The 25,661-nt window shown below is 45.8% G+C and overlaps 2 protein-coding genes across 3 annotated transcripts in view; one reads left to right on the top strand and one right to left on the bottom strand.

Moving 5' to 3' along the window:
• Positions 1 to 948: 948 nt before the first annotated feature.
• LOC123020693 lies at positions 949 to 24,732 on the bottom strand. 2 transcript variants are annotated; one of them, XM_044424755.1, is made up of 5 exons: positions 24,710 to 24,732; positions 11,922 to 12,525; positions 9,760 to 10,298; positions 7,098 to 7,164; positions 949 to 5,989 (listed from the first exon to the last, which is right to left on the bottom strand). In XM_044424755.1, the coding sequence occupies exons 2-5, from the start codon at positions 12,511 to 12,513 to the stop codon at positions 4,470 to 4,472; spliced, it is 2,718 nt and encodes a 905-aa protein (XP_044280690.1). In that variant the 5' UTR covers positions 12,514 to 12,525; positions 24,710 to 24,732; the 3' UTR covers positions 949 to 4,469. The 2 variants fall into 2 exon arrangements, with proteins under 2 accessions (XP_044280690.1, XP_044280689.1); XM_044424754.1 differs by lacking the exon at positions 24,710 to 24,732 and adding an exon at positions 15,708 to 15,973.
• The window catches only part of LOC123020694 (amyloid beta precursor protein binding family B member 1 interacting protein), a 37,684-nt gene continuing 35,876 nt past the window's right edge, over positions 23,854 to 25,661 (top strand). The window contains exon 1 of the mRNA XM_044424756.1: positions 23,854 to 24,137. The gene's annotated coding sequence lies outside the window, so the exon portion shown is untranslated. The remainder of the gene's footprint in view (positions 24,138 to 25,661) is intronic.

Raw genomic sequence — 25,661 nt, 5'->3', positions numbered from 1 at the left:
TTTTCTTTTGTTACTGACTTTTGTCATTCATCTTCAAAGCCAACCTTTAACATATTAATCCCCTTTTCTAGATGGAAAGCCTTTGTCTTGGTCTGCTTGGAAGGAGGGGGAGAATGGTTGCCACACTGCATTTCCTCCTAAATCGGATCACAGTCCACACAGCCCAGCATTGTTGAAACAAACCAGCTTTGGCTCTGCAAGGTTCCAGACAGGGCTTTTATCAGCTGTATCTGGAGGTGCTGAGGACTGGAGGTGGCACCTTCTGCATGCAAAGCAGGTGCTCTTGTACTGAGTTACAACCCTGCCGGAAGGGTCCTCCAAACCCTGGACCCGCTTAGCTTGACACCCTCTCTGCTTTCCCTACCCACATACCAATGTACCCCAAGCAGAAAACCAACTGCTAGAGAAATTATATGCAATCCAGAAAGATTGCAGAGACCTATTAGATGACGCTGGAAATCCATACAAAGAGCAGACTGACAGAAAACATGTCAGGGGCAATACGTGCAAGCAAGAGATCATATCTGGCTTTCCACAAGACATACTGAGTCTACCCACCCGTCACAAAAACTAGAGTATAGATACGCGGACCTTTTCTCATCATGTGAGGAGAGCCAGTGTGGTGTAGTGGTTAAGAGAGTGGGACTGGGACTCAGACGATCTGGGTTCGAGTCCCCGCTCGGCCATGGAGCCAACTGGGTGACTTTGGGCCAGTCACAGACTCTCAGCCCAACCCACCTCACAGGGTTGTTGTTGTGGGGCTAAGATGGAGGAGGAGAATGATGTAAGCTGCCTTGAGCCCTTTGTAGGAAAAAGGCAGGATATAAATCGAAAAATAAATAAATAAAATGTGTATCATCAACCCTATGGCTCTTTGTCTTTGGTTCCCCGTCTCAATGCAACTCCATCCTGTATCTTACTACAATTTTATATCACACCATAAGCCAGTAAGTAAATGAAACTGCTTTATTTGTATTACATTCTCTTAATGCAATATAAAATAACAGATCAACAGTTTGAGTAGCATAATTAAAATATTTGGGTTTTTTTTAAATACAGCATAAACTATTATAGTTTTTAACATGTACTATAGCCTGCATAAAAGCTTGCAGAAAGCTCACAATCAATTACAATTCGCATACTTTATATCAACATACTTAAGGTAGTTCTCATGCCTGCACACTTCAGCAAATTTCTTAACTTGTATAGATTTAAATAATCTATGCAGAATGGTAGAAATATTTAGATCACATATTGAAGTTTAATCATTTGTTATAATAAAGAGACAACTGGCCATAGAAACCAAACCTCTGTTATTTCGTTTGTTTGTTTGTACGTTGCAAATGTAGCCATCCCAATACAATCCTACAACTTTCGAGATATGGGAAAACCTTTAATTTTGCACAGAGTGTGCAGAACATAAGTGAAGTGTAGATCTACTAGTAGATCAGAATTTAGGACTCTTAGGGAGCAATCCTATACTACACAGACAGTATCTGAGGGGTCATAGGATACTTGGGATTCACAGCTCCAAGGCTGGAGACAATGCTCCAACCTTGAAACTGGGGGGAGCTGCAGTCTACAGTGATTAAAAACTGTTAAAAATACATTATACACATCATGCAAACATAGCAACAAAGAGCAACACACATATCTGAAAGATTTTATACAATTCAGGACCTTAGTCTTACTTTTCTCTTTTGTAACTAAGTATGAAAGAGTCTTAAAAAAAAAAAAAAAAGGAGCTGTCTTGAAGTTTCCAGCATTGCAAAGTGAAATTTACTAAATTATATGGCTAAAATGAAAAAAGCTGGGGGAATAAACAGGTGAGTTTTTCCGTGGAAGAACTGAGACCTACATTCTGGTTTCGTACTCAAAACCAATTACTGAGTCCAGAATGTTTTAAATTTATAGCATTTTCAGATGAAGATTTTATTATGCAATTACATTGCCCGGTTCATGGATTCTTACAGAGGGTTCAGACATTATTGTCTTCCATTTGGAAACCTCCTGTTTTTCCCAGTATGGCATCCATCTTCTTTCTGGATAAGGAGGACAGGATGGAACAGATGCTGTGACAATTTTGGTGCTGATTAGTTCCCTTGGGAGAAGATGGACGACCAGCTATTCATCCAGCCCTGATGAGCAAGGCCACATGGAGAGGGAAAAAGAACAAACTCCTCCCGAGTTTGGCCTGAAATCACTTCCTAAACTCCAGATTGAAGAATAAAGTTCATTACCAACAAAGGTTACAAGACAAAGGGGGAAACAAACCAGGCAAAACTCCAAATATATAGAACTTACTAGCCTATAATAATTGAAAGTTCTTCGAAGAGACAGCTTCAGTTCTTAATAACCCATTTACAAAAGTGATAATGCCCCATTTATTTCCCCTGACCGAAGGAGGACTAGCCTGCCAGGTCTCGCAACATGTTCAAAGCCAGTGTGGGTTCCAGGTTTTCAAGGGCCCTAGACAAGGCGCCTTCACTGCCCCCTCACGGAGTCACTTCTTGCACTGCCACTGTCACCAGATGCTCCTCTGCGAATGCCCATGCTGCCGCCACTTGTTTGATTCCAGGCAGCTGCAGCATCTCTTGCTGCTTCTCCCCACTTCTCGTCTGGGCCAGAGCAAGAGACAGATTGGCTCTCCAGGTTCAGTGGAGAAGGAGCCACTCCAGAGGCTCTTTTCAGAGGGATGAAGACTTGGCAGGTGCCCAACCAAGCCGACCTTGGACACCTGCCCTGTATGATGCATGGGATGCCCATTGCCTCCAGCTGGACTGGAAAGAAGCACCTTAAAGGAGAATAATCCTGCCACGCTCAGCCAGATGAAGCACCTCTACAAATCTGAACATTCTTCCAGGCCCCAACAAGAAGCATCTGCTTCACTCCCAAATGCCCACCACTAAGGGGAAAAGAGATGTTGAAAAAAAAGTCAACACCACAGGTACTATTTGTTTGCTAGCATGAGCAGCCCCTATCTGGAAGCTTCATATATCTTCTTCCCTGGACTCTGGTTGGTGGACCTTTGGGTTCTAGAATAAAAGGCCTGCCCACTCCTGCACTTGACTAGGGCATCCCTGAAGCAATACCCAGGCGTCAAGGAGCACTTCTCTCTCTCCCAATGTGAGTTCAGGGACATTACCCATTATGGGTAACAGGAGGCTGGTGTGCTTGCATCTTTTCCTCCGTTCTCATTCGAGAGCAGCTATGTGTCCTCTTTTGTGCAGGACGGCCCTCTATTAAGACTGCCAGGGCACTGTCGTCTAATTTGAAGACATCTTCTATTTGCAATCCAGTCCATTGCCCATTTGAAGATAAGGAAGCTCTGGGCCCTGAAGGTGTCCATCAACAGTTAACACCTGGACAGAAGAACTGAGCAAAGAAACTCACCTCCTATGGCAAGATGCATTGTATCTCTATTTAAGTTATAGTTATTATTTACACATTTGCATTTCTTCTAGCATTTGCAAATTTTATGCAAATCTCTGCCCTCCTTTGGGTGATTCACAAGTGACTGCCCAAGTTCAGCCTGGGACCCAGCTCAGTTTATGCTGCACTTTGCACTGAGTGTGACCACCCCCACTGGGGCACAGATGTAGCACTGCTGTTATTGCTTCCAGTTACAGAGAATGGCTAGCACACTCCAAGAAGGAAAGCAGGAAAGCTCCCTTGGGCCACGTGGTGACTGCACCTTTTATTTTGAGGCATAAAACTAGGCTCCAAAAATGGTACAGATACAGAAATGATGTCTTCCCTTATTACCATTAGTTTGGAATGTTCTCACACCATTATTTTTTCGATCCAGGCCTAATACTTTTAAAATGAAATCCACCATGTGGGAATTCTGCTGCAGGTGTAAAAAGAAAGGCAGATTGCATATCAGGATCAATGCATACATTATTATAGCAGAGAGGGGCCTCTTTCCATGTGGTTACATGCCATACTTATCCATCAAGAATGCAAGAAGTCCTGCAGATGAGGTCCACTGGTCCAGTATCCTGTTTCCCCCAGTGATCAGACAGATTCTTCTGGACAGCTGCTCATTTCCCAGCAACTGTTACTCAAGAGTAGGACATGAGAAGCTGGCTTGCACTGAGTTAGACCTCTAGTATGGCCCAGAATTGTTGACACTGACTGGCAGCAGCTCTCCAGGGTTTGGGGCATAGATTTTTCTAGTTTTGCCTGAGGATGGCAGAGAATGAACCCAGCTCCTCCTGCATACAAAGTACATGCTCTACCTGAATGGATGAATGCCCATCTTACCCAGTTATTACTATCTTCTTGTTTTGCCTTGTCCATTCTTTTCCTGACAAGTTCTTGCCTCAGTGCATTCTCTTCTCGCCATGACCAATGCAACCAGAAAAAGGACCAAAGAAAAGCCCAACATGGGTGCAGTGGATGCCACCCATCACTTTTACGCATTCCTTCCATTTGCTTTATTAGTTTTGAGTTTCAACCTGGGACAGCTATGATGAAATCCATAAGATGGATAAGCTGGTGCCGTGTTCATGAGCAATGTGGTTGACCCTGCCACGCACACAGTCTAGTGAAACAGAGATCATTGTGCCGTTGTGGACTTCAAAAGAGGAGCGAAGGCTAACACTGGCCCAGATGCTTCCTTCTGGCATTTGGCCTCCAACTTGCTGAGCAATTGCATTTGGCTGCACATTATCACCAATGAGCTGATTTAGCATCACTCTGAGCATATTGCAGGAATGGATCAACTTTAACGTAAATGCAACACTGGCAATTCCCCTTTCAGAAAATACAAAATATTTCTGAGCATATCGCCCAGCAGAAACCAGATGGATCTGTTTCTCACTGGATGAAACTTGAGTAAAATCCAGTAATTTGTTTCTAACGGCTCCTGTGGGCAGCCCTGTAGAACAAACCAAGGCTGAAAGAGCAGTAGAAAGTTCAGGTGGGATCCAGAGGAGGCTAAGCGAGCTAATTCCAGAGCCATCTCCAAAATAGCGAACATTACATTGTACTGGCGAAAGGATCTCAAAGCTAATCAGATCCCCAGCTCCAACTTTGGTGGCCCCTGAAGCAGAGATGGATGTATCTCTGTAATTGACACCAGACTTATACGCGGTCATTAGTTCCACATTGGTGCCATTTCTGTTGAGATAAGAAACCAGCGAAAACCCTTCCCGAATGCAGGTGTGACCCATGGAGTATAAGGCTTGATGGAAGACAAACTTCACAATACCACTTTCAGTAAATTTGACAGCTCTGCCGTCGTGGGACAATGTTAGCATGTAAGGGTCAGAAAGAGAAACCAACTTAAATGTTGGCCGATAGTTGGTTTGGTAGTGTGTTGCTGTTGCTGTCTGTGCCGTCATAGCCACTGCCCCTGTATCATGGGACAGCCAAAATATGCTGAGGGGGGTGTTGAGATCATAAACACTCAAGTCTTTACTTTGGTTGCAGAACTGGTTGGGACTCTTCAAAAACACTGAAAGTGTTTGACCCGGTTCAATTTCTGCAGCACCGCTAGCACTGGCGCTCTGAAAAATTTTGCCTTCTGGCTGCTCGATCCGAATGCCGCTCAGCTCACAGCCTTCCTCACTGTTGTTGAATTTCAAGGAAACCTGGAGGAAGTTTCTACAATTGTGCTTTGCAGCAAAGTTCACGTCAACCCACATCAAGCCATGCTGCCTGAACACCAGGCTGGTTTCTTTGACTGATCCTATCTCACACTCCTGCTTTCCTTTTATCTTCAAGTTAAAACCAGGATGGACTTGAGAAGTACCAGACACCGCTAAGGGGAAAACAAGGTTTGCAGCACAGGACTCAGACAGCTTGATTTCACCGACAGCTGAACACACGGTATCTCTAACGGCAGAACATGGGAACGCAACCAGCCCATCTTCACACGTGAGGCAAGCCTGGCACTCCTGCAGTTCTTTGTTAAAGAAGTACTTCTCTCCGCACAATCCCAAAGAAGCCTCTTTTTCTGCAATTCCAAGACATCGAAATCCTCCTGTTCACAGGAAGAAAAGTCCGTTTCAGTCACAGGCACACATTTCATTATTTACTTCGAATGCTTACACTCTTGCCTTTCCAATTGTTTAGGATGATACTATATTAAATCGTCACATCAGCATATACCCCAAATGGAAAGCTTTCACCAATTAAAGAAAGCTGTTGATTTAATTGTACGAATTTCAGTTGATCCCCTGATTTAATAGTTCACTATATCTTCAAGTGAGTTAAAAAAATCATGATTCTGAAGCAATATCAGCCCATTATCTTTGCTTTTAGATGATTCACAATACATGTTGTAACCAGCACAATCTTAAAAGGCAAGCCTCTTTTCTCATATCCAGGAAACAAGTCACTTCTAGGTATCTTGTTTTGCATAGAATTTACAAATACTTATACTAAAAATAGCACCTCTTTAAAAATCTGCCTCAGGGCACCTTTTAGTCAATCAGTTTGATGTATTAGTCCCACCATCTATCTCAATTTTCTCCAGGCTACCTCCAGCTGTGTTGAACTACCAGTCTCAGCCAGCAGAGGTGATGGGAATCCAATACATCCGGAGGCCACCAGAGGTATGTTTCAAATGCTGTGCTACGAGGAGGTGCCAGGACACGTACTGTGGTGGGGTAAGCACATGGTCTGGGGCACTGCTGTGCAGGGAAGCCCAAGTCTGGCCGCAAGACCTTTGGAGGCCCAGGCAGGTGTCAGTGCTGGGCCCCAGCAGCCATATGCTGGATGGGTTGCTGGCTGCTGGTGCCACCCCTGGTTGCTGGGAATTTTCCAACAGCACCACCACTGTGCTGCTTATAGGCCTCACCTGCTTTTAGGCCTCATCTAATCAGCCAACAAACCAGCTGTCCAATACGCGTTTGACATTCATTAGCATAGCTTCAGGTGTTATGGACTGGAACCAGCTGAAGTCGCCTATGCTTTAATGACACTGAAATCTGTGGGACAAGTTAGTCATAATTACCTTAAGTTCTTTTGATCTCAGTGGAACTAAAGCATGGCTAACTTAGGTCCAAGCTAATATTTTCAGGTGTTTGAAAATGCATGAACAGCAAACTTTCCCATCTGTGTCCAGTCTCAAAAAAACAGCAATTTACCTGGCGTGTTCAAGCACTTCACCCTCTCCCCACAGATATTCGGTGATTCAACGCACTCATCTCTGTCCTACAAATAACAGAGTCAGGATCAATCACAAGTCAGTATTTTCTGCAGAATATTCCAGTCTGTATCTTTTTACATTCACGATATACATATCGGTAGAAGCATGTAGCAAAGGGCCTGTCTGTGATGCAATTTGCTAATAATTTGCACACAGCAGGATGCAAATGAATGAATTGCTTATCTACTTAGCAACATGACTACACGTGCATGCTCAAACTCCAGGACTTCTTAGCCTCGCCTCCTCCTTTCCAAACAGTCTAATACAAAGTCTTGTTCTCATTAGCTTTCCTCTTTGCTATATTTTCAGTCCAAATTTCTGGAGCTTCCTACACTGTAAGTTTCTTTGTTTGCCATCTAATCCGCTCAAAAATTTATCTTGCACCAGTATGGCTGCCCTAAAGGACTGTAAAGTGGTAACAAGGGGCAGGAAATTCAGAAGGTTCCAAATGTTTCCGGCTTGCTAATTTTTTCATACATATTTAAGGTCATTTGGGATGACTTCTCAGTGGCTTTTGTGCCACTTCTATTTTTGCAAAGACCTTTGTGCTGGCAATCACAAAGGTCACGTGGCAATCATGGATCTCATAGCCGAGAGGATGACATCACAATGCTGTGGGACAAGATTTGGCTGCGTTATGATATCACGAAGCCAATTCGGAGTGTGAGCAAAGCTTTGACCTCACTCTGAGTGAGCACTGGAGGGACTTGCCACATGCCTAACACTGGTCCTATTCCCCCTCCCCCCGCCAAAAAGGGGGGAAAAGGCAACTTGGCAAAACATGTTATGAAAGTACTGCCCTTAAGTATATCCTTCAAAGTTATTGTGTACTGTATGAAGTAGTACTTCTTTGCTTTGTTGTGAACCTACTAGCAATCAATTTCAGCTGGAGATTCTGTTTCCATAGAAAAATGTGTCCCTGTCTATTACCTCCACATGACTCTTAAGAACTTTCTAAGAAACTTTGACAGCATTTTCTTTTTTTTCAGTGGCTTAAATGTCCAGCTGTTTCTTTCAGACAAGTCTTCGCTCAGCAGTAAGCAACCTGAGGTCCTCCAGATGTTTAGGCTACAATTGCCACCAGCCCTCACCTGACTAGAGATACTGGGAGCAGCAGGCCAAATAATCTGGAGGGCCCCCAGTTGCAAACCCCTGCCTGAGGGATTGCAGCTCTTCCCAGAATTCATTGCTTCTGGGCATGCTCACAGATGCCTGAAGTCCAGTGCTAACTTCACAGTATTGGCAACACTACACAGAAAGGGAGGAGTTCTTACCACTAGGTATCTCCTACCTGGATCAAATGCTGATTTAACTATCTTCACTTCAAAGGAAATACATCATCTAACTAGTCAAAGTCTACTTTGACTTCAAGACAGATGAATAGATATGTTAGATAGGTATATTAGATATATTACCCCAAGTTTATATCCATCCCCAATAGAGGTGTGTACCATATCCTCTGAAAGCTCCACCTATTGCTACCTGTTTTTGTTTTTAATCACTCACTGCCACTATGGTTTTGCCATCGCATATTTCAGTTACATGACCAAAACTCTGGCTAGAATAGTTTTCTCTGTCCTGGTGCTCTTCAGAAATTTTGGAATACAAATCCAATCATGCTGTTGGAAGTTGGAGTCCAACTATCTCTGAAGCAACCAGGCTGGAGAAAGCTTAGCTAGGGAGAGGGAGAATGACCTCCTTACCAGCATTGCACGAGGTTTTACTGATCTTGTGTTGTTATCTGCCTTGGATTTACTTTGATAAGGAAAAGTGGAAATAAACAACCCCCTTACCATGAAGAATTCATTAAATCTGTCATTGTTCTCCATTCCTCTACCAAAGGGAAAATTTCCTAAAGGCAGCACACCCTTTCAGCTGGAGAAAGACGCTTGAAGTTCTATGGATGTTTAGACAGAAGAAAGTCCCACGGCTCCCAGCATTTCCCAGCCAACAGAGCTGCACGGGACACCAGGGCTGGCTGGCAGGAGAGGGGCCATGCCAGAAACACTTTGCTTGGAGCTCCTTCTCTCCTGAAACTGGCACTGATTGCAGAGGCTTATGGAAATTATGGAATTCATCAATAGGAGATGAGGATTCCGAGGCCCAGCAGCCAAACCTAGCCCATCTGGGCTCCCAATCCCCTTCCCCTAGCCCCACTCATCAATCATTTGGTGGCTTTTTTCCTGTTCTGTGCAGCTTTCTGCAAAGGCTTACTTACTAGCAGTAAGAAGTTTAGCATTTGGGAAAAAAAAGCTGGTTGTTTTTATATTTTGGCCTTGTCCCCTCTACCTGGGGCTCTACCATCACTGGAATGCAGCCTCCAAGAACGTCTCCAAAATGGAATTCCACCCTCACCCTAAAGAGCTCTGCCCACCCCTCTTCATAAATCAGGGGTCAAGGCTCAAATGCTCTTAGCCTGTGCAGTATGCGTGGAAACAAAAGGGAGCATGTTAAGACTACAGACAAAATAAACGTGGCTTGTACAAAGAGCAATTCAGCTAAAGCCATGCTGGGAAATTAATGCAGTCTTGCTCTTCCATCAATATGATTGTGGCTCTCCGGTGTCTTGCATTAAAATGTAGAGCATGAAAGTATTTTACCTGGCACAGCCGATCAGCATTTGCAGAACACTCAGAGAGCTGGAAAAAGCCAGCGGGGCATAAGGTGCATTTTTCACACTGAGAGGGTGTCTTCTGGAAATTGCAAAATTCATCACTTTCACACAGGCCACAGGCCATTAAAGGTTCTCCAACATCAATCACTTTTGCATCAACTTCAACTTTATGCACCGGGTATGACTTCTGGAGATGATTCCTGACTTGGTTCTGGAAGCCTTGGAGACTGGCTTCAAAATACTGTTGAATATCCTCTTGCAAACTCTTAAAGGATGTTTGTTTCACGGTGTCATAAAGCATGCCATACTGGACCTTTATCAGATCCATTTGCTCATACATTTTCCTCTGTTGCTCAATAATTTCCCGCTGCTGAGTAACCAATGTGTTCTGCTGCTCTGCCAGGTTTTGCTGTAAATCCACAATCATCCTCTGCTGGCTTTTTAGCATTTCCACAAACTTCTCTTGTCCTTTTGTAAGCTGAAGTTGCAGTATAAGCGCATCCTCAGAAGGGACTTCATTTTCCCCTAAAAGGTAAACAACAACCTGGCACTTTTAAAAAATGAAGCATCTTGGTTTTATTTTTCAAAATGCCATCAAATTTTCTTCTAATCAATCTCTAAATATTCAGCCTCCCCCAGTCTAGCAACCTTCAGATGTATTGGACTACAACCCCCACCATTTTTCCCTTAGCATCACTGCACTGAACTGATGGTTTATGGAGCGGGACTCCTGATTCCCCCAAGCAAGCCCTCAGTTTGAATGACTCCATGGTGGCTGATTAGGAAAAAGGGATGGACAACCTTTCAGTGTGAATTATTCCTTCTGGAAGGCATGTTCTTGTGTTTAGCCCAAATTAACAGTAATGTACTGTATACCTCTTTGAGGGGAGGAGGGGGGGAAGCAAGGCCAAAGTGGCTGGGGATGATGGAATGTGCCAGGCTGGGAAAAGTCTGGCCCAGATAACAGCCAGGTGTAAGAGCAGCATTATTGGAGAATCTATCCCTGAGCAGGTGAAGGGCAGAAATGAATGAAGGCAGGCTGAGGTTAGAAAAGGTGATTCTGTGTGGAGAAATGTCCTTCAACCACATTTTTGCATAGATTGCTATTTATAAAAAGTCATCATTATGCCCCATTTGCAAAACTCAAAGCTTATTAACACCAGACACTGGATTTAGTAGCTTGTTGTAGGCCAACAAGAATATAAGAAGTGTCTTGCTGAATCAGACCAACATCCATCTCGTCCAGAGTTCTATACCCAAAGAAGACAATCAGCTGCCTGTAGGAAGCCCACAGGCAGTGCAGTAACATCTTCCCAGTGGTGTTCCCTAGCAACTGGTGTACAGAAGCATATTGCCCAGAGCTCCCCCAGGTTTATGAAGGCCTTTGGACAAGAAAATGTCACATTCTCACTGGCACCTGCTGCTCCCCATCTTCTTTCTCCCCACTTACTGCTTGACTCGCCTTTCCCACTCCTTCTCACCATCACCACTGTCTGGCCCAGAGCAAGAGACAAGTTATGTACCAAGAAGGCTGCAATACTGAAGGGCACAGCAAGTCAATAGGCCCCTGCCGGAGAGTGGGCCACGGGCAGCTGTCTGATCATGCCTGCCTCTGACATCAGGCCTGATGCTGCTTTGCCCATGTTGTTACCTAAAAGTAGAATTCTCTTTTGCAACTAGCCTTGCAGACAGCGAGAGGCGGGGCAGGGTCTCAATGTGGCCTGCTGTGCCCATGGAAGCCTCTCTAGGCAACTTGCTGCCTCATTCAATTTTAATTTCATATATCAATGTATCGGTGTAACATTAACTGGGAGGCTGCCCTGCTGCAATGCAAAGTGCTGCCCTCCCACTTTATATTTATCTGGGTTCTAGAGGCTGGGTTTTGTGGTTTCATACATCAACTCCACCTTGTACTTGGGTTGTTGGGTAACTTTCTTTCCGACTCACCAGCTGGCTTTCTGAGAAATGAGCACTTTGTGATGAGCTTTGACCACTGTGAGAACCTTTTATAAATGGGCCAGATCCTGCCATCTTGGCCATATTATGAGGGTTCCCACAGTACAGTCCATATGTGCCCACCGACCCAAAGAGGTTAGGGACCCTTCCCTTCCCCTTTCCACCGCCACCGCTTTCAATGCCAACACCTACCTGGCTTGACATCACAAGTGAGCTGAACCCCCAGAGCAGCACCGCCAAGTTCTGAAGCTGTGTAAGCCAGGTCTTCCCCAATGAACTGGGCTGCCTTCTCGGCCACTCTCACAAGGGAAGGTTCAGGGCAGCCTTCCCCCTGGCCTGGGGGGCAGGGGATGGCCTGGACAGCCAGCCGGGGCTTCTGGCGAATGCGCAGGGGGAGCCTGCACTCAATGCCTTTGCAGTCCCGCACAGTGCCATTGGCAGCCCCGGTGGGGCAGTCCCCTCCTTCAGAGCAATCCCTCGTGGCCAGGTCAGTCTGTGGCGAGTGGCTCCCCGCTACAGGTGGCTGCTGCTGCTTGCTCTGCAGCTGCCCTTGCACAGGTGTGGTGGTGTGGACAAAGGTGCGGGACAGGCGGCTGGCCTTGCCTGAGCAGTGAGGACCCTGGCAGGGCTGCCTGAAGGGGGGGTGATGCTCACCATCCCCGCTCCTGCTGCATGGGGGGCTTCTGCAGACCTCTCCATGCACACATCCTCCTTCTCCTGCCAGAAGCCACAGGCAAACCGCTAGCCAGCAATAGCAAGTCCAGTGCGGCTGCCTCAACCGCATCTCCAGTCACATCTGCAAGAGAATGAAAGTGTCCAAGAGTCTGTTGGTCAGGAAGAGAGAGACTAACCATTCCCTCAAGTCTGTGACCACATCTGGATCTGTTTTGGGCATGAGTGGGGGACTACAGGCTCTGGGGCTTCCCCAGCTGGCCGTGCCCTTCCCCAAATTATTTGGTGGTTTCCCAGTTTTTGTGCAGTGTCTTCTTCTACCATTTTAGAAGGTTTAAATGCCTTTTCTAAGGCTTAATTACTGGTGGTAAGAGATTTAATCTAAAACAAGCTGGTGTGTTTTTATTTTTGGTCCCACACCCTTCTGTCCCACATGCCCCTGGAATGTGGTCTCCAATAAATTCTCCAAAACTGAATTCAGTCCGTGGGCTGAAAGAGGTCCACACCCCTAGTTTTAGGATAATAACACAGAGAAAGAAACGGACAAGCATGCATGTGATGTGGGTTGATATGGTGTCATTTGTGCTAATACCACTGTCAAACTACAGGAACTTAAACACTGTTCTCATGTGCCTCTGCAGCAATTCTATGAAGCAGGTAGAGGAAAGGGTGAGTGTATGTCCTACCCAAATGGTTTTCCACTTAGTTCATCCAGACCCAACACAGTGTCTGGGTTCAGACAACATAACACACTCTCAGGAGTTGGGCAAGGGTTCAGTGAGAGTTCTTGCTGAACCATGCATTGCCGTGCTGTGCTATCTCAACCCAGCTGCACTAACAAACCTTTGCTTCTTAACAATGAACAACCCATGAAGGAAGCCCATAATTTGTTGGCAGGTCGTGAACTGTGGCTTATCTACCGTGGTTTGCTATCTTGGCTCAGTTCAGACAACATGATAACCTGTGTTTCAACAACAACCCACATTCTACCCATTTTCAACCATGAGTGGGGATTCTTGTGTTGCCTGAACTAGGGATGTCTGAGTGATCCATTTGGATTCCCTGGGATCAGCTCCCTAGACTCCAGTCCACTTTGTTGAGGCCATGAGTCCGAGTTCAACATTCCTGTAGCAGTTGACAGGAGTCAAGCCCCACCTGAATGCTGCACGTGGCATCCCTCTTCCACGTCACACACAATTGCCTTTGCTTGTGTTCAACAACGTAAAATTAAACGATGGAATTCCTGCCACAGGAAGTGGTGATGGACACCAATCTGGATGGCGTTAAAAGGAGACTGGACAGATTCATGTGGGTGAAGGCCATCTGTGGCTGCTAGCCTTGCTGGCTCTGTGATGCCTCATTTACCAGAGGCAGCACGCCTGCAAATGCCAGCTGCTGAGGGGCTGGGCAGGAGGGGGCCTTGCACCCATCCTGCTTTAAGGATCCTCTGGCCAGCTAGTTTGCCTTTGAAGTGCTGGACAAGACAGACCTTTGGTCTGCTCCAGCTTGGCTTTTCTTAGCGTCTTCTTATGCGCTGTACATGACATGACATAGAACAACCAGGGTCCCATGAGCATTTGTGGACTTCCTTTTGGCTTAGCTCACTTTCTAAGACAGTACCAAGCATGAGGGCAGTCCACAAATACTGCAGGGACAGATTGGGCAGAGCTTTGTCACAGCCGTAGCCTGAACCCAATTTCTGTCTTGGTACTTTTCTTCTTCCTTACTACTGACCGACAGGCATGTCATGAGCAGAGCTGGCAGGAGCCAGGGGTCAGACTAGATCATAGGTCCTCAAACTACGGCCCAGGGGCCGGATCCAGCCTACCATGCCCATTTATCCAGCCCGCCATGCCCATTTGGACCTGCCACGTGTGCGCCCACCGCCGCCCACCTCGCCCCTCGCGCAGGGAGGCCGCGGGTTGCTCGCTCAGAGAAAACGATCTCCAAGTGAGCAAGCCGCTGCCTCGTGCACCCGCCTTGCGGCGCGTGCCCCTCCCCACCTCGCCTCCCCTCCCCTCGCTGCACCCCACTGCATGCGCCACCCCCGCCCCCTCACCGGCCCGCGCACACCCCTGGCACCACCTTTCGGGCCCGCGCCCAGCACCAGCACCTGTCAACTGGCCCCCTGCTGAAAAAATTTGAGAACCCCTAGGCTAGATGGTCCGGGAGGCCCCTTCTGACTCTCTGTGTTTCTATGAGAGAGCAAAGGCAAGGGGAAAAAAACCTATTACCAGTAAGCTTTAGCTTACAACTTTTACTGCTGGTAACTGCTTTATGAAAGTCAACCTTTTAGAAAGGCAGAAAAGTGCACAAAGGCTAAAAATCAACTAACCACTGGGGACCTAGGGAAGGAGAATGGGGCCAAGGAAGGGTGTATGGCCCAGATGGCCAGACTTGGTCTCCGGACCTGAAGTTCTGCATCTTTGCAATAGGTAGTTTGAGCCTATTCCAAGGGGTACTCTCTTGCATCTCCTCAGTTACACATTAAAAGCAAGCAAACATCTGAGTCTCTTCTGCTGTGCTGCTAAGGAAGGACAGAATGCAAGGGCCAATGTGATGTGTATTATCTACACATGTGGCCCACATGTGAAGAAAAGACCTCAGCAAAGAAACCACTTCACGGCAGACAACTCCCCCATCCAAAACGTCTATGTCCGACTGATTGCAACAGATTTTACTTCTAAATATTTAGTAGAATGGAGGTGTCAGAGGATGGAACTGAATCTGAAGATACCTTTCCCCACCCCTAAACTACATCTCCCTTTGGTCACATTCAAGACTGAATGAAGGAAAGTTAGGACAGGCAGATCAGAAGCAGCAAATCTTCAGAGGCAGCTCCATTCTTACAGATGCTTAGGTATGCGCTAATAAAATGCACAATATTTACACAGGCAGACATAAAACCAGTTATGTATATTCCTGGCTATTTATCTGGCCCATCCATACGTCTAAAAAGATAGCATGCTTAAAAATGCCCTTAGCATTCAGTTAAACACCCTTTGTCCAAATAGACCAAAAAACCTCTTAAAACAAATCTGGCAAGCAATTCTATTCCATTTGTGGAGATCAAGCCGTTCTCTCTTTCCCACCTCATATTATAAATTTCCCCCTCCCATCGTTTACAAGCCTCATAAACTTTTAACCAACTTTTAAAGCACGCCTAAAAATGGCCATAATCCCGCGTCAGTCTTAGGCTGCAATCCTATAAACTTGTTGGGGAGTAAGCTCATTGAGGACAGTGAATATACTTCTGAGTAAACGCGCACAGGATCGCACTGTTAAGGAAATAATCGGGCAGCTCACCTAAAGAAATCGCGCAGATCACGCCGAAAAACTAATCGCGCTGGGAAAACGCTCTGCACCGCTGGAGCTGGGCTGAATCAAAGACCGAGGAAAGATGCAAAAGGATTTTTTGCCCCAGCGCCGGGAAAGCTCTTCCTCCGAAAATCAGGGAAGGAATGTTAAAGTGCAGCATTGCTTGAGACAACAGGAGCCCCCGAGTCCCCAAGCGCCTCCCTTTAACTGCTGAAACTCCGCGCCCACGGCCAGGCAGCCTCCAAGGGCCGGCGGGTAGCGGCTGGCTCGCCTCTCCCGGGCAGCGCTCCTGGCCGCGCGCCCGCCAAGGCGCGGCGACGCAACGCTTTGAAACTTGACCCCAGGACTGGCTGGGCCGGCGCGCGGCGCATCTCGGCTGCGGGCTGCGGGGTGCGGGCGAGGAAGGGCCGCTGCCTAGTGCTAGCCCTGAGCCAGCCCGGAGGGCGACGCGTGTCCCCGCGTTCAAAGAGCGCGATCCTACGCATGTTTAAGGCACAAGCCTATGCACGTGGAGGGCACAAAGGTACAATCCTCTGTTTAGAAGGGGGGAAAGGCCTACAGGTCCCAGCATGCCCCGCTCAGCCATACTGGCTGGGGCATGCTGGGAGTTGTAGGCCTTTTTTTCCGTCCAAACTTGTATAGAATTGTCACCTTAGACAGCGGCGGGGGGGAATCCTACAACTCCCAGCAGACCCCAGTATACACTGAAAGTCAACTGCTTGATCAAGGCACGTAAGCCTTCGCGCAAGCTGATGAAAACGCAGTAGAGGAGCACTTCATAAACACTTTTAGGGTGGTATCCTAACATGTTTCCTCTTTCTAAACGTGCATAGAATTTAAATGAGGCGCTAGGATTGCATTCACGGTTATACCATTAATTCCCGGAGGAGTAGCTCCTGGAAAAAGTTAGTCTGTTGCAACGAAAACATTAATGAAACTCGCGGGACATGTAAGACATGAGTAATTTATGCGGGTTCCATTTCTCTCAGCGGGACGAAAGCATCAGCAGAGCCTGGATTCAATACAAAGAGTCTTGTAACATCTGAAAAGGGAAAGAGCCATTAGGATAGATAACGGTATGAAGTGTAACTCGGGGTAGCACCGTGCGCCTGATCAAATGAACTGCAGTCCACGAAATTTTATGCCACAATTAGCCTTTAATGTGCCACAAATTTCTTCAATGGTTTTGCTGCAAAAAACTATTCCTTTCTGGAAGCTGCCCACCTTGAAATGAATGATGTAATAATGGATGCAATTCTCATTTTCCATTTAAATCTTTAGGGCAGAATCCTATGGATTGTTTGGGAAGAAAAATGGCCCTTTAATTGGCAGAGTTTGAACTCTAAGGTAGCCACAGTCCTTTAAAAACTGTATTTTAGTTTTAAGGATTGTAAGCTGTCCTGAGATGCTATGCATAAGGGACGGCATACAAAAGTTTTTAATAAATAAATGGAATACACTGGTTGGCTTGACTGCGGACTGTTGGGAGTTGTAGGACTTTTCCCTCTCTAAACGTGCATAGAATTGCTCCCTTGAGAGCATTGCCGGCAATTCACATGGTTATAGGAATCAGGTCATTAGTTTGAACATACATTATATTTGTATCTATGTGTTCATTAACCTTTTTATCATATAGGATGGACATAGTTTCCATTTTATTTGTGGTTTCAAAAACTGACAAATCAACTTTTTCCAAAGAAATTATTTTCTACCCAAGCAACTATTCTTAAGGTCAAATGGGATTCTCTGCCAACTAGTTTTATTTAGTTAAAACTAAATAAAATGTGTCTCCTACATTTTAAACCTATGCTTTCAGTTTTGCGTTCTCTCTCTCTCGGTCAGTCTTTCTGCCCAATCTTATCTTTCTCAGTTTAACTTGCCATAATATCAATCCTAAAGCTGCTCTTTTGGTCATTTAAAACTAGCCCAGTTAGATTTTTTTAAAAAAAATTCCATACTGTGGTGAAATTTGGGGTGGGTGGGGCTTGTACACCGGAAGCTTAAGGAAGCCGGACTTATTGCTGAATACCCTTGCAAAGTAGACAAGTATCTGTTTTTCAAAGAAACCATAGACAGTATGTTTCAGTGAGCAAGTGGGACATGTGTTTCTCCCCACTGCCTCTGTTTGGGGACATTGCAGCTTAGATGTCTCTTTGCAAAAAGAACCATTGAGGGAGAGACATGGAAAAAGAAACAGTTTGTCCTCTCTATGTTGGGTAACCACAGTCCAGTTCAAGCAGGACACACTGAGCATCTGAAATAGTGTCATTTGGCAAGCTGAAATGACACCAGCAGAATTCCAACAAACCTTTCCATTGTGTGAACAGCTGTGTGTCAACTTGTACAAGTGCATAATGTGCAATTGTTTGCACGAATGGGTTTGCACAAACAGCACTTTAGTTAGATTCTGCCTTTGCGCAAAGGTCCAAACCTCATTTCTGCTAGCAGAATGTCACAGATGCATGCTGCCTATTGCTGTCTTATCCAAATGTGGCCAGCAGTTAAGCTCCGTTTCCACCAATGCTCAGCCTGTATATTTGTAAGTAAACTCAAATATTTCAAAATGCCCAAAGCCTCCAGTGAACATTTTCCTAAGGAAATCGAACCTGAGTGAGAGCTGTGTTGCTTAAACTTCAGATGGCTCAGAGAAGGGAGTGAGCAAAACCAGATATTTGCTAACCGACTCAATTTCAGGACAAAATCATGAGGACATTGCATGCTGTGCTGTGGATCCTATAAATGCTTCCTCAAAATTAAGCCTTGCAAAAATCAAGCACTAGAGTGTGAAAGAGTTTATTATAGTAGCCATACTCAGTTGGAGCTCCTTGTTCTCACATTTAGGAGGGTCCATTAGAACCCGGCTCTTTCATGTCTGTGCAAAAGAAGCATCCTTCTGATTAAAAACCTTCTTTGTTCAGATCCCAGTGAAGAGCACAAGTTTCTTTGGAGTAAGCTAATTTTGCCAGTATACTCACACGTAAATTCAAAAGAAGAATCTTCCCAGGATGTCGCTCATGGTGAAATATTTCTTGGTTTACTTGACACTGGGATTCAGAGATGCTACTTCTGGAAGAAAAGCTACAATGCTTTTTGTACTTCCTCCACTCTATATTTCCCTGCTCATCATGGCTCCATATGCTTATGCAAAATGACTTTCATATGCATAAGAGAATCAAGTTTTGGAACTGAGTTCCCTTCATTTGGGAGCCTGTTGGCTGTGTGGGTTACAGAGTCTGGGCCAAGATCCCAGTTTCTGCAAAGCAGCTCAATATTTTTGAACTGTTTGGATGGGCTGAAAGAATAGGACAGCAATCCCTATACTCACTTGCCTGGGAATAAGCACCATTTAGCCTAATGGGGTTTACTTCCATGCACTAAAGTAACTTCCAGAGCTGCTGGAAAAATGACTAGATAGCATGTGTTGTGTCTCAAGTTGTGGGGTTCCTGGAAATTTTGAAGCCATGGGAGCAGGGAGTGGATGTAACTAGCATTCCCTGGGAATGAGTGTCCCCATCAGAGCTACTGCACAAGTACCCAGGTATACCTAGGTATAGGCAGGTGAGGAACTAGCATTTGTTGTAGTAAATCAGTTTCTCCTATCTGCAAGGATATACATTCATACATGGCATGAACATACACTGTATTTTAAATTAGGATAGCATGAAGAACAAAATGTCCATTACATGGGAAGGTTTTGCTTCCCATAGCACTTTCTGATATTCACTTTTTCCTTATTGCAGTTGTGACTACCATCTTCTCTTCTATGCATTCACAGGGTTGCCAGCTGGCCGTTTACAGCCAGTCATGTAAGGCAGGTAACCGCAACTGAGGAGACCTTCAGGATCAGCCACTAGTGGGCCCAACAAATTCCATCGAGACTCTGCCAGAATTCCTTTTCATCTTCTATAGGTCTTCCATCAGCTCCACCATACATGTGGCTGGTCTCTGCATCATTTTTTCTATGAAACCCTGGCTTGGAACTTCTACATGTGCAAACTACATTTTAGAAGCACAGTAGAACAATGGGCCCAAAAGAAGGAAGGCAACGGGGACAGAAGGAATCAGTGGTGACCAGCAGTTGTTGGTGTATCCAAATATCATTCCATCACTGTCAGATGCATGTTTAGTCAGAGTTACTTACTCACAGGTCAGTGCGTATTGGACTTCCGCCTTCTTTTCAATGAGACTCATTTCTGACTTGGTGTGTGATGAATTGCACTATAAATCTGGGTGGCAGAATATGCAGAAATCCAGTGCCCACTGACGAAATAGCTCAATCTGGACCAAGTCTCATGGAAATCAGCCACAGAGCTTTATGTGTAAATTCTCATAAGTTGCTATATTTAGTTTCTCCAGTGGGTTTCAGACTAAATTAAAAACTACCATGCAAGGTACACTGGTAACTTCTATTGGGCCAAATTAATAAAATATCTTACAAGGTATGTTTTCTATTGACATTCTCTGCTCCAAAAGAACAACATCAAGATTCTGTTTCTCCTGTTACTGATGGAAAAATCCTTGCAATACCATAAAAGCTTTTGCTGAAAAATGCCTTGTAATCTGATGGGCTGTTGCAGGCACCCACTGTAAACAGTTTACATTGATCTTTGCTCCAAGCTGTGGGGTATGTATAGTTGGGGGCTTTATGGCTTCAATGTGGTTTTCTTCCCAGCCGGAGGCTCCAGACTTTATTTTGCTCCTACTAAAAATAGATTGGAATTCCAGTGATTTGTGTTGAGTGATATAGCTTTTGTATTCATTTGTGTAAAAGCAGTGTTCAGAGATTCTGATCCCAGTGCTGAATTGGCTTGATCCAGGCCTTCTCCTGGATCACACATAAAGCCATATATATAAAATTAACTGTAACTACTCCAGATACTTTAAGGAATGCTCTAAAAACAACCAGGATGCTTCTCTTCAAGAGTGATTTTCACCAGTCTAGGGAGATGGTTTGTTTTGGCTGCTGGGAACAGACAGAATACTAAGCTGGCAAGAGCGCCTTTTTATAAAACGGATGGTCCTCTCACTTCCTCCCACGTACTCACCTACCACAAAAGTTTATCAGTTTTACATCCATCAAAGGATTTCATAACATACACAGAAGGTATATCAATGTTATTAGCTTGTTCAATCTGTGAGATCAGAGAAACCTAATTAACTCATGTGCTACCAACACTTGTGCCTTTGTTCTCCGTGGACTGGATTCCTTGGAGGTTTCTATTTCTGCTATAGCTGAATTATCAGGTGGATGTTGAGCCCCAGGTGTGTGAACCAGACTTGTGTCTCAGCCAGCCCTCTGAGGTTTTCTGCATAGAGCCACATGCCAGTTTTCCTAATTCCCAGTTGCTTGATGCTTTCTTGGTTTTTTACAATATTGTGCTTCTTCCAAGGCTTTTTACTGGCAGGTAATATCTGCTCATATATCATCCCTCTTCTTTTGGCCCTGTCTGCACCAGACTGAATTTGGCCTTCAGACATCCCTGGTGCAAAGAATACAAGGCATGCCATGTTTCCCAGCATTACCAGAGTATACAAATGGGGTTGGATCCCGAATATCAGAGCAATCCAACGAGAAAGGGGAAGAAGAATCCATGCTGGAGATGGTGCTTTTGTTGTACCCCAAAGAACACTGCTTTTACACAAATGAATACAAAAGGTACATACCTGGAATTATTTTCATTATTATTTTTATTTTACATTGTAGAGTGTGTGTGAGGCAGAAGAAGAATGTATATAGATGGAGAAACCTTGTGAAAGGTGATGTAACACCAGGAAGGATAAGCAAAATATGTCATTTGCAATATCCCAGAGATTGCTATTCCAGTTTTCACCCTCAAGGCATGTGATCATCTGAAGCATGTTGGCTATTAGCATTTAAGCAAGGGGTGGGCAACTGGCTACTTGTGGCCTCCCCAGTCTTTGGTGCAGCCTTCGAAGCCCCCATCACATCACTGTAACTGCTGCCACCAAAAAACCAAAACAGAAGCAAGCAAGTAAATCCATGGTTTGCCACTGAATTTTGGTGGCATGAATTATGGAAGTTTCAAAGTGGTGAACCTACCTTGAAACCAAGCTAAAGTTATTAGCAACTTTCCACTAAAATCCAACAGCAAAGCTCCATTTTTTTCCTGGCAGGTGGCTTGTTGGTGCACTTCTGAGTTCTGGTGATGCTATGGCTGATCAGTATCCCGCAGGAGCTTTCTTGGAGCTTTCTGAAGTTGTCCACCCCACATGTACACATTTGCTCAGCATTTAATCGCAATCACTTCACAAGATTTCCTGTTCCACTATTAGGAGCAATGAAAAGCTGTTCATTCCTGTCCATTGGTGACACAGGAATTTCCACCCCACTCCCCAGTGTAAGCAGTGACTCTGGTGGCCCTCATCCTGACTGGGATCATCGGGGTGAGCAAAGAGCCAGTTTCCCCCTCATCCACCCAGCTAGCCAGCCATGAGCACACAAACACACGCCATTGTCCCCAGTGAGGCCTTTGCAGTTGCTATTTAATTGTGAACTCAGACAATGGCGGACAGCCTATGGAGGGCAAAGGGGGCATGGATAGGAAGGTGGCCTCAGTGCTTGTCCCACCCCACAAAAGATTTAGACAATTTTGTCTGTCACCTTTTGTCCCAGCACATAGAAAGAGGGGCTGAGGGACCACTGAATACATCATCTGATGGCAGAACCTTGCTCCTTCCCCTCTACCCCATGCGCAAATCTCCGGCTCCAAGGCAGGCCAGATCCCTTACCTGGAAGCTGTGCTCCCACCTTCCCTCTGGCAACAGAGGCTCTGCTTCAGGTTGGTGCCTGCAACTCCTAATTCTGCAAATGGCATCGCATCTAACCTGTCCCTTCAGTTTCCAGTTTCACAGCAAAACTTGACACCTTCACCTCTCCCCAGAATAAAGCAACAAAAGGGTCAACAGTGAAGAAATGTTTCAAGAGGAATGGGCAAGTAGAGAATTATCCTAATGAAAATGAAACCAAAAATCAAAAGTAGCAAATGAGAGGTGAGGCATAGCAGAGAAATGCAGCCAGTTATGATACTCACATCTGTGAACCTTTTTCCCTTCAGAGTTCAGTAAAGTCAACAGCTTAAACAAAGTCTTGTCCTCCTCCCAAAACTGATTACCTGCCCTTGACTTTAAAATGGAGCTGACCATGAAAAGACAAGACACTGGCAAATCCCACGTTATCTGCTCATGCTGCAAATGTAGGCTCCTCCATGTGTTTTAAACAACATTCAGTGTGGTCTTTGTAAATTTTCTTCATCTGCCTGTCTGGGAATTTTCCTGTTGAAAACAAAATTTCCCTCATGGTTGAATGCGAGTATTTCTAGAATGGTTGATGGACACAAACATCACCAGAACCATTCTCATTAGAGGTGAGTGGTAATTACTGGCAGTGTCTCTAGGGCTGAGGCAATTGTGTGTGCGTACAAAAGAGAGACACTGAGTGTGAATTAATTTTGAAATGGAAAAGCAAAATGCTGCTTGTCAAACCATTTTCTATTTCTTCTACCAAGCTGCCGATCACCAAGGCTGGCAATATTATTTTGGCAGAACATCCCAGACTGTGACATGCCTATAGTAAAAGTAGTAATACCTAGTGCGTGTTTGGAGAAGAAGCAACCCGAGCATAATTTTTCCCTACCTAAACACGCAAAGGACTGAGCCCTAAATAGCCAACAGTTTTCTGATCCTTCACATGGCAATCAGCTCACGGTGCCTAAGGACAGGGCTGGCCCTGAAAATCAGTGCTTGGGGGTGGAAGGAGGCCCACACCAGCTGCCCCAGGGGCGCCTTTTCTCCACAGGCTTGATCATTTTAGTCCTTGCATTTTGGAGGCCCCGGCTCTTGCTCCTAGAAAGCAAAATCATGCTTGTCCTGGCAATGGGAAATCCTGACGGGGATCTCCTTTGTTTCTTGCAAAAGTCCCTCTGCCAACTTCCCTTCTGTATGTTCAGAGAGCCAAACAGAGAGCGGAGCCCAAAAGAGAATTTTCAGCACCCGCTTCTTCAACGAAGTGCCCAGGAAAATGCGCCCTCATCTGTGAAATGCTAATGCCACCCCGCACAAGCACAACCCGCCCCACCCGCGTCAGGGCAGGTTGAGCTGGGGCGGGGGGTCGCTCTCCAGAGCCAGCTGACGGACACCGGGGCTGTGGCCCAACACATCTGGGGAGAGCCGAGGCTGGAAGGTGCGACGCGGAGGTAGCACCTCTCCCCCGCTTGCTGGGCGAGCAGCGCGCCACTTCCTTCCTGAAAGAGGAACCCCTGGGTGTGAGAGCTGGGCGCGCTGGCGGCGACGGAGGCCCGGCTGCAGTACCCCCTGCCTGGGACACGAGGCCGGCTGCGCCGCTCGGCTCTCCGCAGTCGCCTCCGGCCACCCCACGCCGGGCCCCGCACGGCGAGCAAGGTAAGCCAGCAAGGTGGGCACCGCCTGGGCGCGCGTGGCCTCGTTTCGCTGCCCGCACGGCAGGCGGGCGACTGGTTACGGGCGGCTGCTTTGGAATAGGGTGCAATGTTATTTTATTATAGCAATAATTCATTCCTTTCGTTCATTTCTGCATCCTCCAAGAGCCGGAGCCCTCCGGGAGCATCACAAAAAATACCACCGTGCAAGATAATAAAAAAACTCATCTAAACTCTTCCACATATAAAATTTAAAACAGTTTAAACTTTTTCCGGTAAGGGACTGGGTGTTATAAAGAAAAGTTGGACGCTGTCATGGGGGAAAGAAATGTTATAAGTACATGAAAAAATAAAGGAAATGAGAGTTGCGAAACGTAGCTGGACATTTTAGAACTCTTTTAGAACATTTTAGCTCTCTCCCCATAGATCGGACTTGAGTACGAGGAAAGCAAATGCAAGTACAAGTTAAAAGACAGGTTTCTTGATAAAAACCCACCACCCCCATCACCTAGCCTTTAGATCCAAGGGCTGGTTGTTGTTGTTGTTGTTGTTTTAACAAACCTCTGTTCATCTTACCTACATCCCATGAAGAGAGGGGGGTGTAATTGCCCCACCACCACCACCACCACCGCACAACACTTGCTGTGAGGGAAACACCCAGTTATCTTCTCCTAGACTAGGCATTCACTGGACAACCCACCCCAAACCCAACATTGTACTGTATTCTTGCTGCTCTCTCTCTCTCCCCCTCTCCCTCTTGCTTGTGTTACTAAAATATGGGCATCAAGTGACTGGAAATCAGTTGCAAGTGGTTTTAGTTGGGTCCCAAAAGCATGATAGCAGAAAGGCTGGGTATAAGACTTTTTCAATTAAAGTGTTCAACTTTTCTTGCCCCTCCTTCCTCCCTGCCCCACAGGTGAACTTGAATTCCAGATAGTTTGGGTCTCAGCATCCCTCATTTTTATAAAGTAAACTCTGCTTAAGGATTTGACCAGAACAAGGGGTGGGGACCTGCAGCCTTCCAGATGTTGTTGGGCACCAGCTCCCATCAGCCCCTGCCTGCACAGTCACTGGTTGGCGGGGATGGCAGCTGCAGTTGGTTGCACCCTATGAGAACTCTTGAAGAACTGGTGCCTGAGTTTTTGCTTATTTTCTCTTCTCTCCCAATCCCATTTCCTTTTGTGTCTTTAGAAATAGGTCTGAGATAGGGACTATCTGATTATCAGTCCTGGTAAGCCATGCTGTGAATTTGCTTTGGCTAAGCAGCAGCTAAACAGGCCTAACTGCACCTGTGGGGCAGAGGTTTCACTGAACTAGGAAGTTGTGGTGGTGTATATGTATGGGAGGAGGACCAGTGCAAAGGAAGCTGAATTGCTTCATAGCAATCTTTCTCCCTGGGTTTATCTTGAAAATATTTTTAAAACTGACTCTATTTCACCAGCATTTTGCCACTACTGCAAACTTCCTGCCACAGAAATCTAGTGTGGGCTGGAACAACAGCTTTCTTGAAACGCACAGAGAAAACCAC

The sequence above is a fragment of the Varanus komodoensis genome, unplaced genomic scaffold (genome assembly GCF_004798865.1).
Source record: "Varanus komodoensis strain SLA01 unplaced genomic scaffold, ASM479886v1 scaffold15, whole genome shotgun sequence".
NCBI lineage: Eukaryota > Metazoa > Chordata > Lepidosauria > Squamata > Varanidae > Varanus > Varanus komodoensis.
This window is presented reverse-complemented; position numbering and strand designations above follow the sequence as displayed.

Bases quoted from the DNA above. Each gene is read 5' to 3' on its own strand.
- LOC123020693 (XM_044424755.1), bottom strand. From the start codon at position 12,513: ATGCGGTTGAGGCAGCCGCACTGGACTTGCTATTGCTGGCTAGCGGTT. The intron at 7,165-9,759 runs GTAAAATACTTT...TGTTATTTGTAG, and splicing joins ATGCTGATCGGCTGTGCCAG to GACAGAGATGAGTGCGTTGA. The intron at 5,990-7,097 runs GTAAATTGCTGT...TCCTGTGAACAG, and splicing joins GAAGTGCTTGAACACGCCAG to GAGGATTTCGATGTCTTGGA.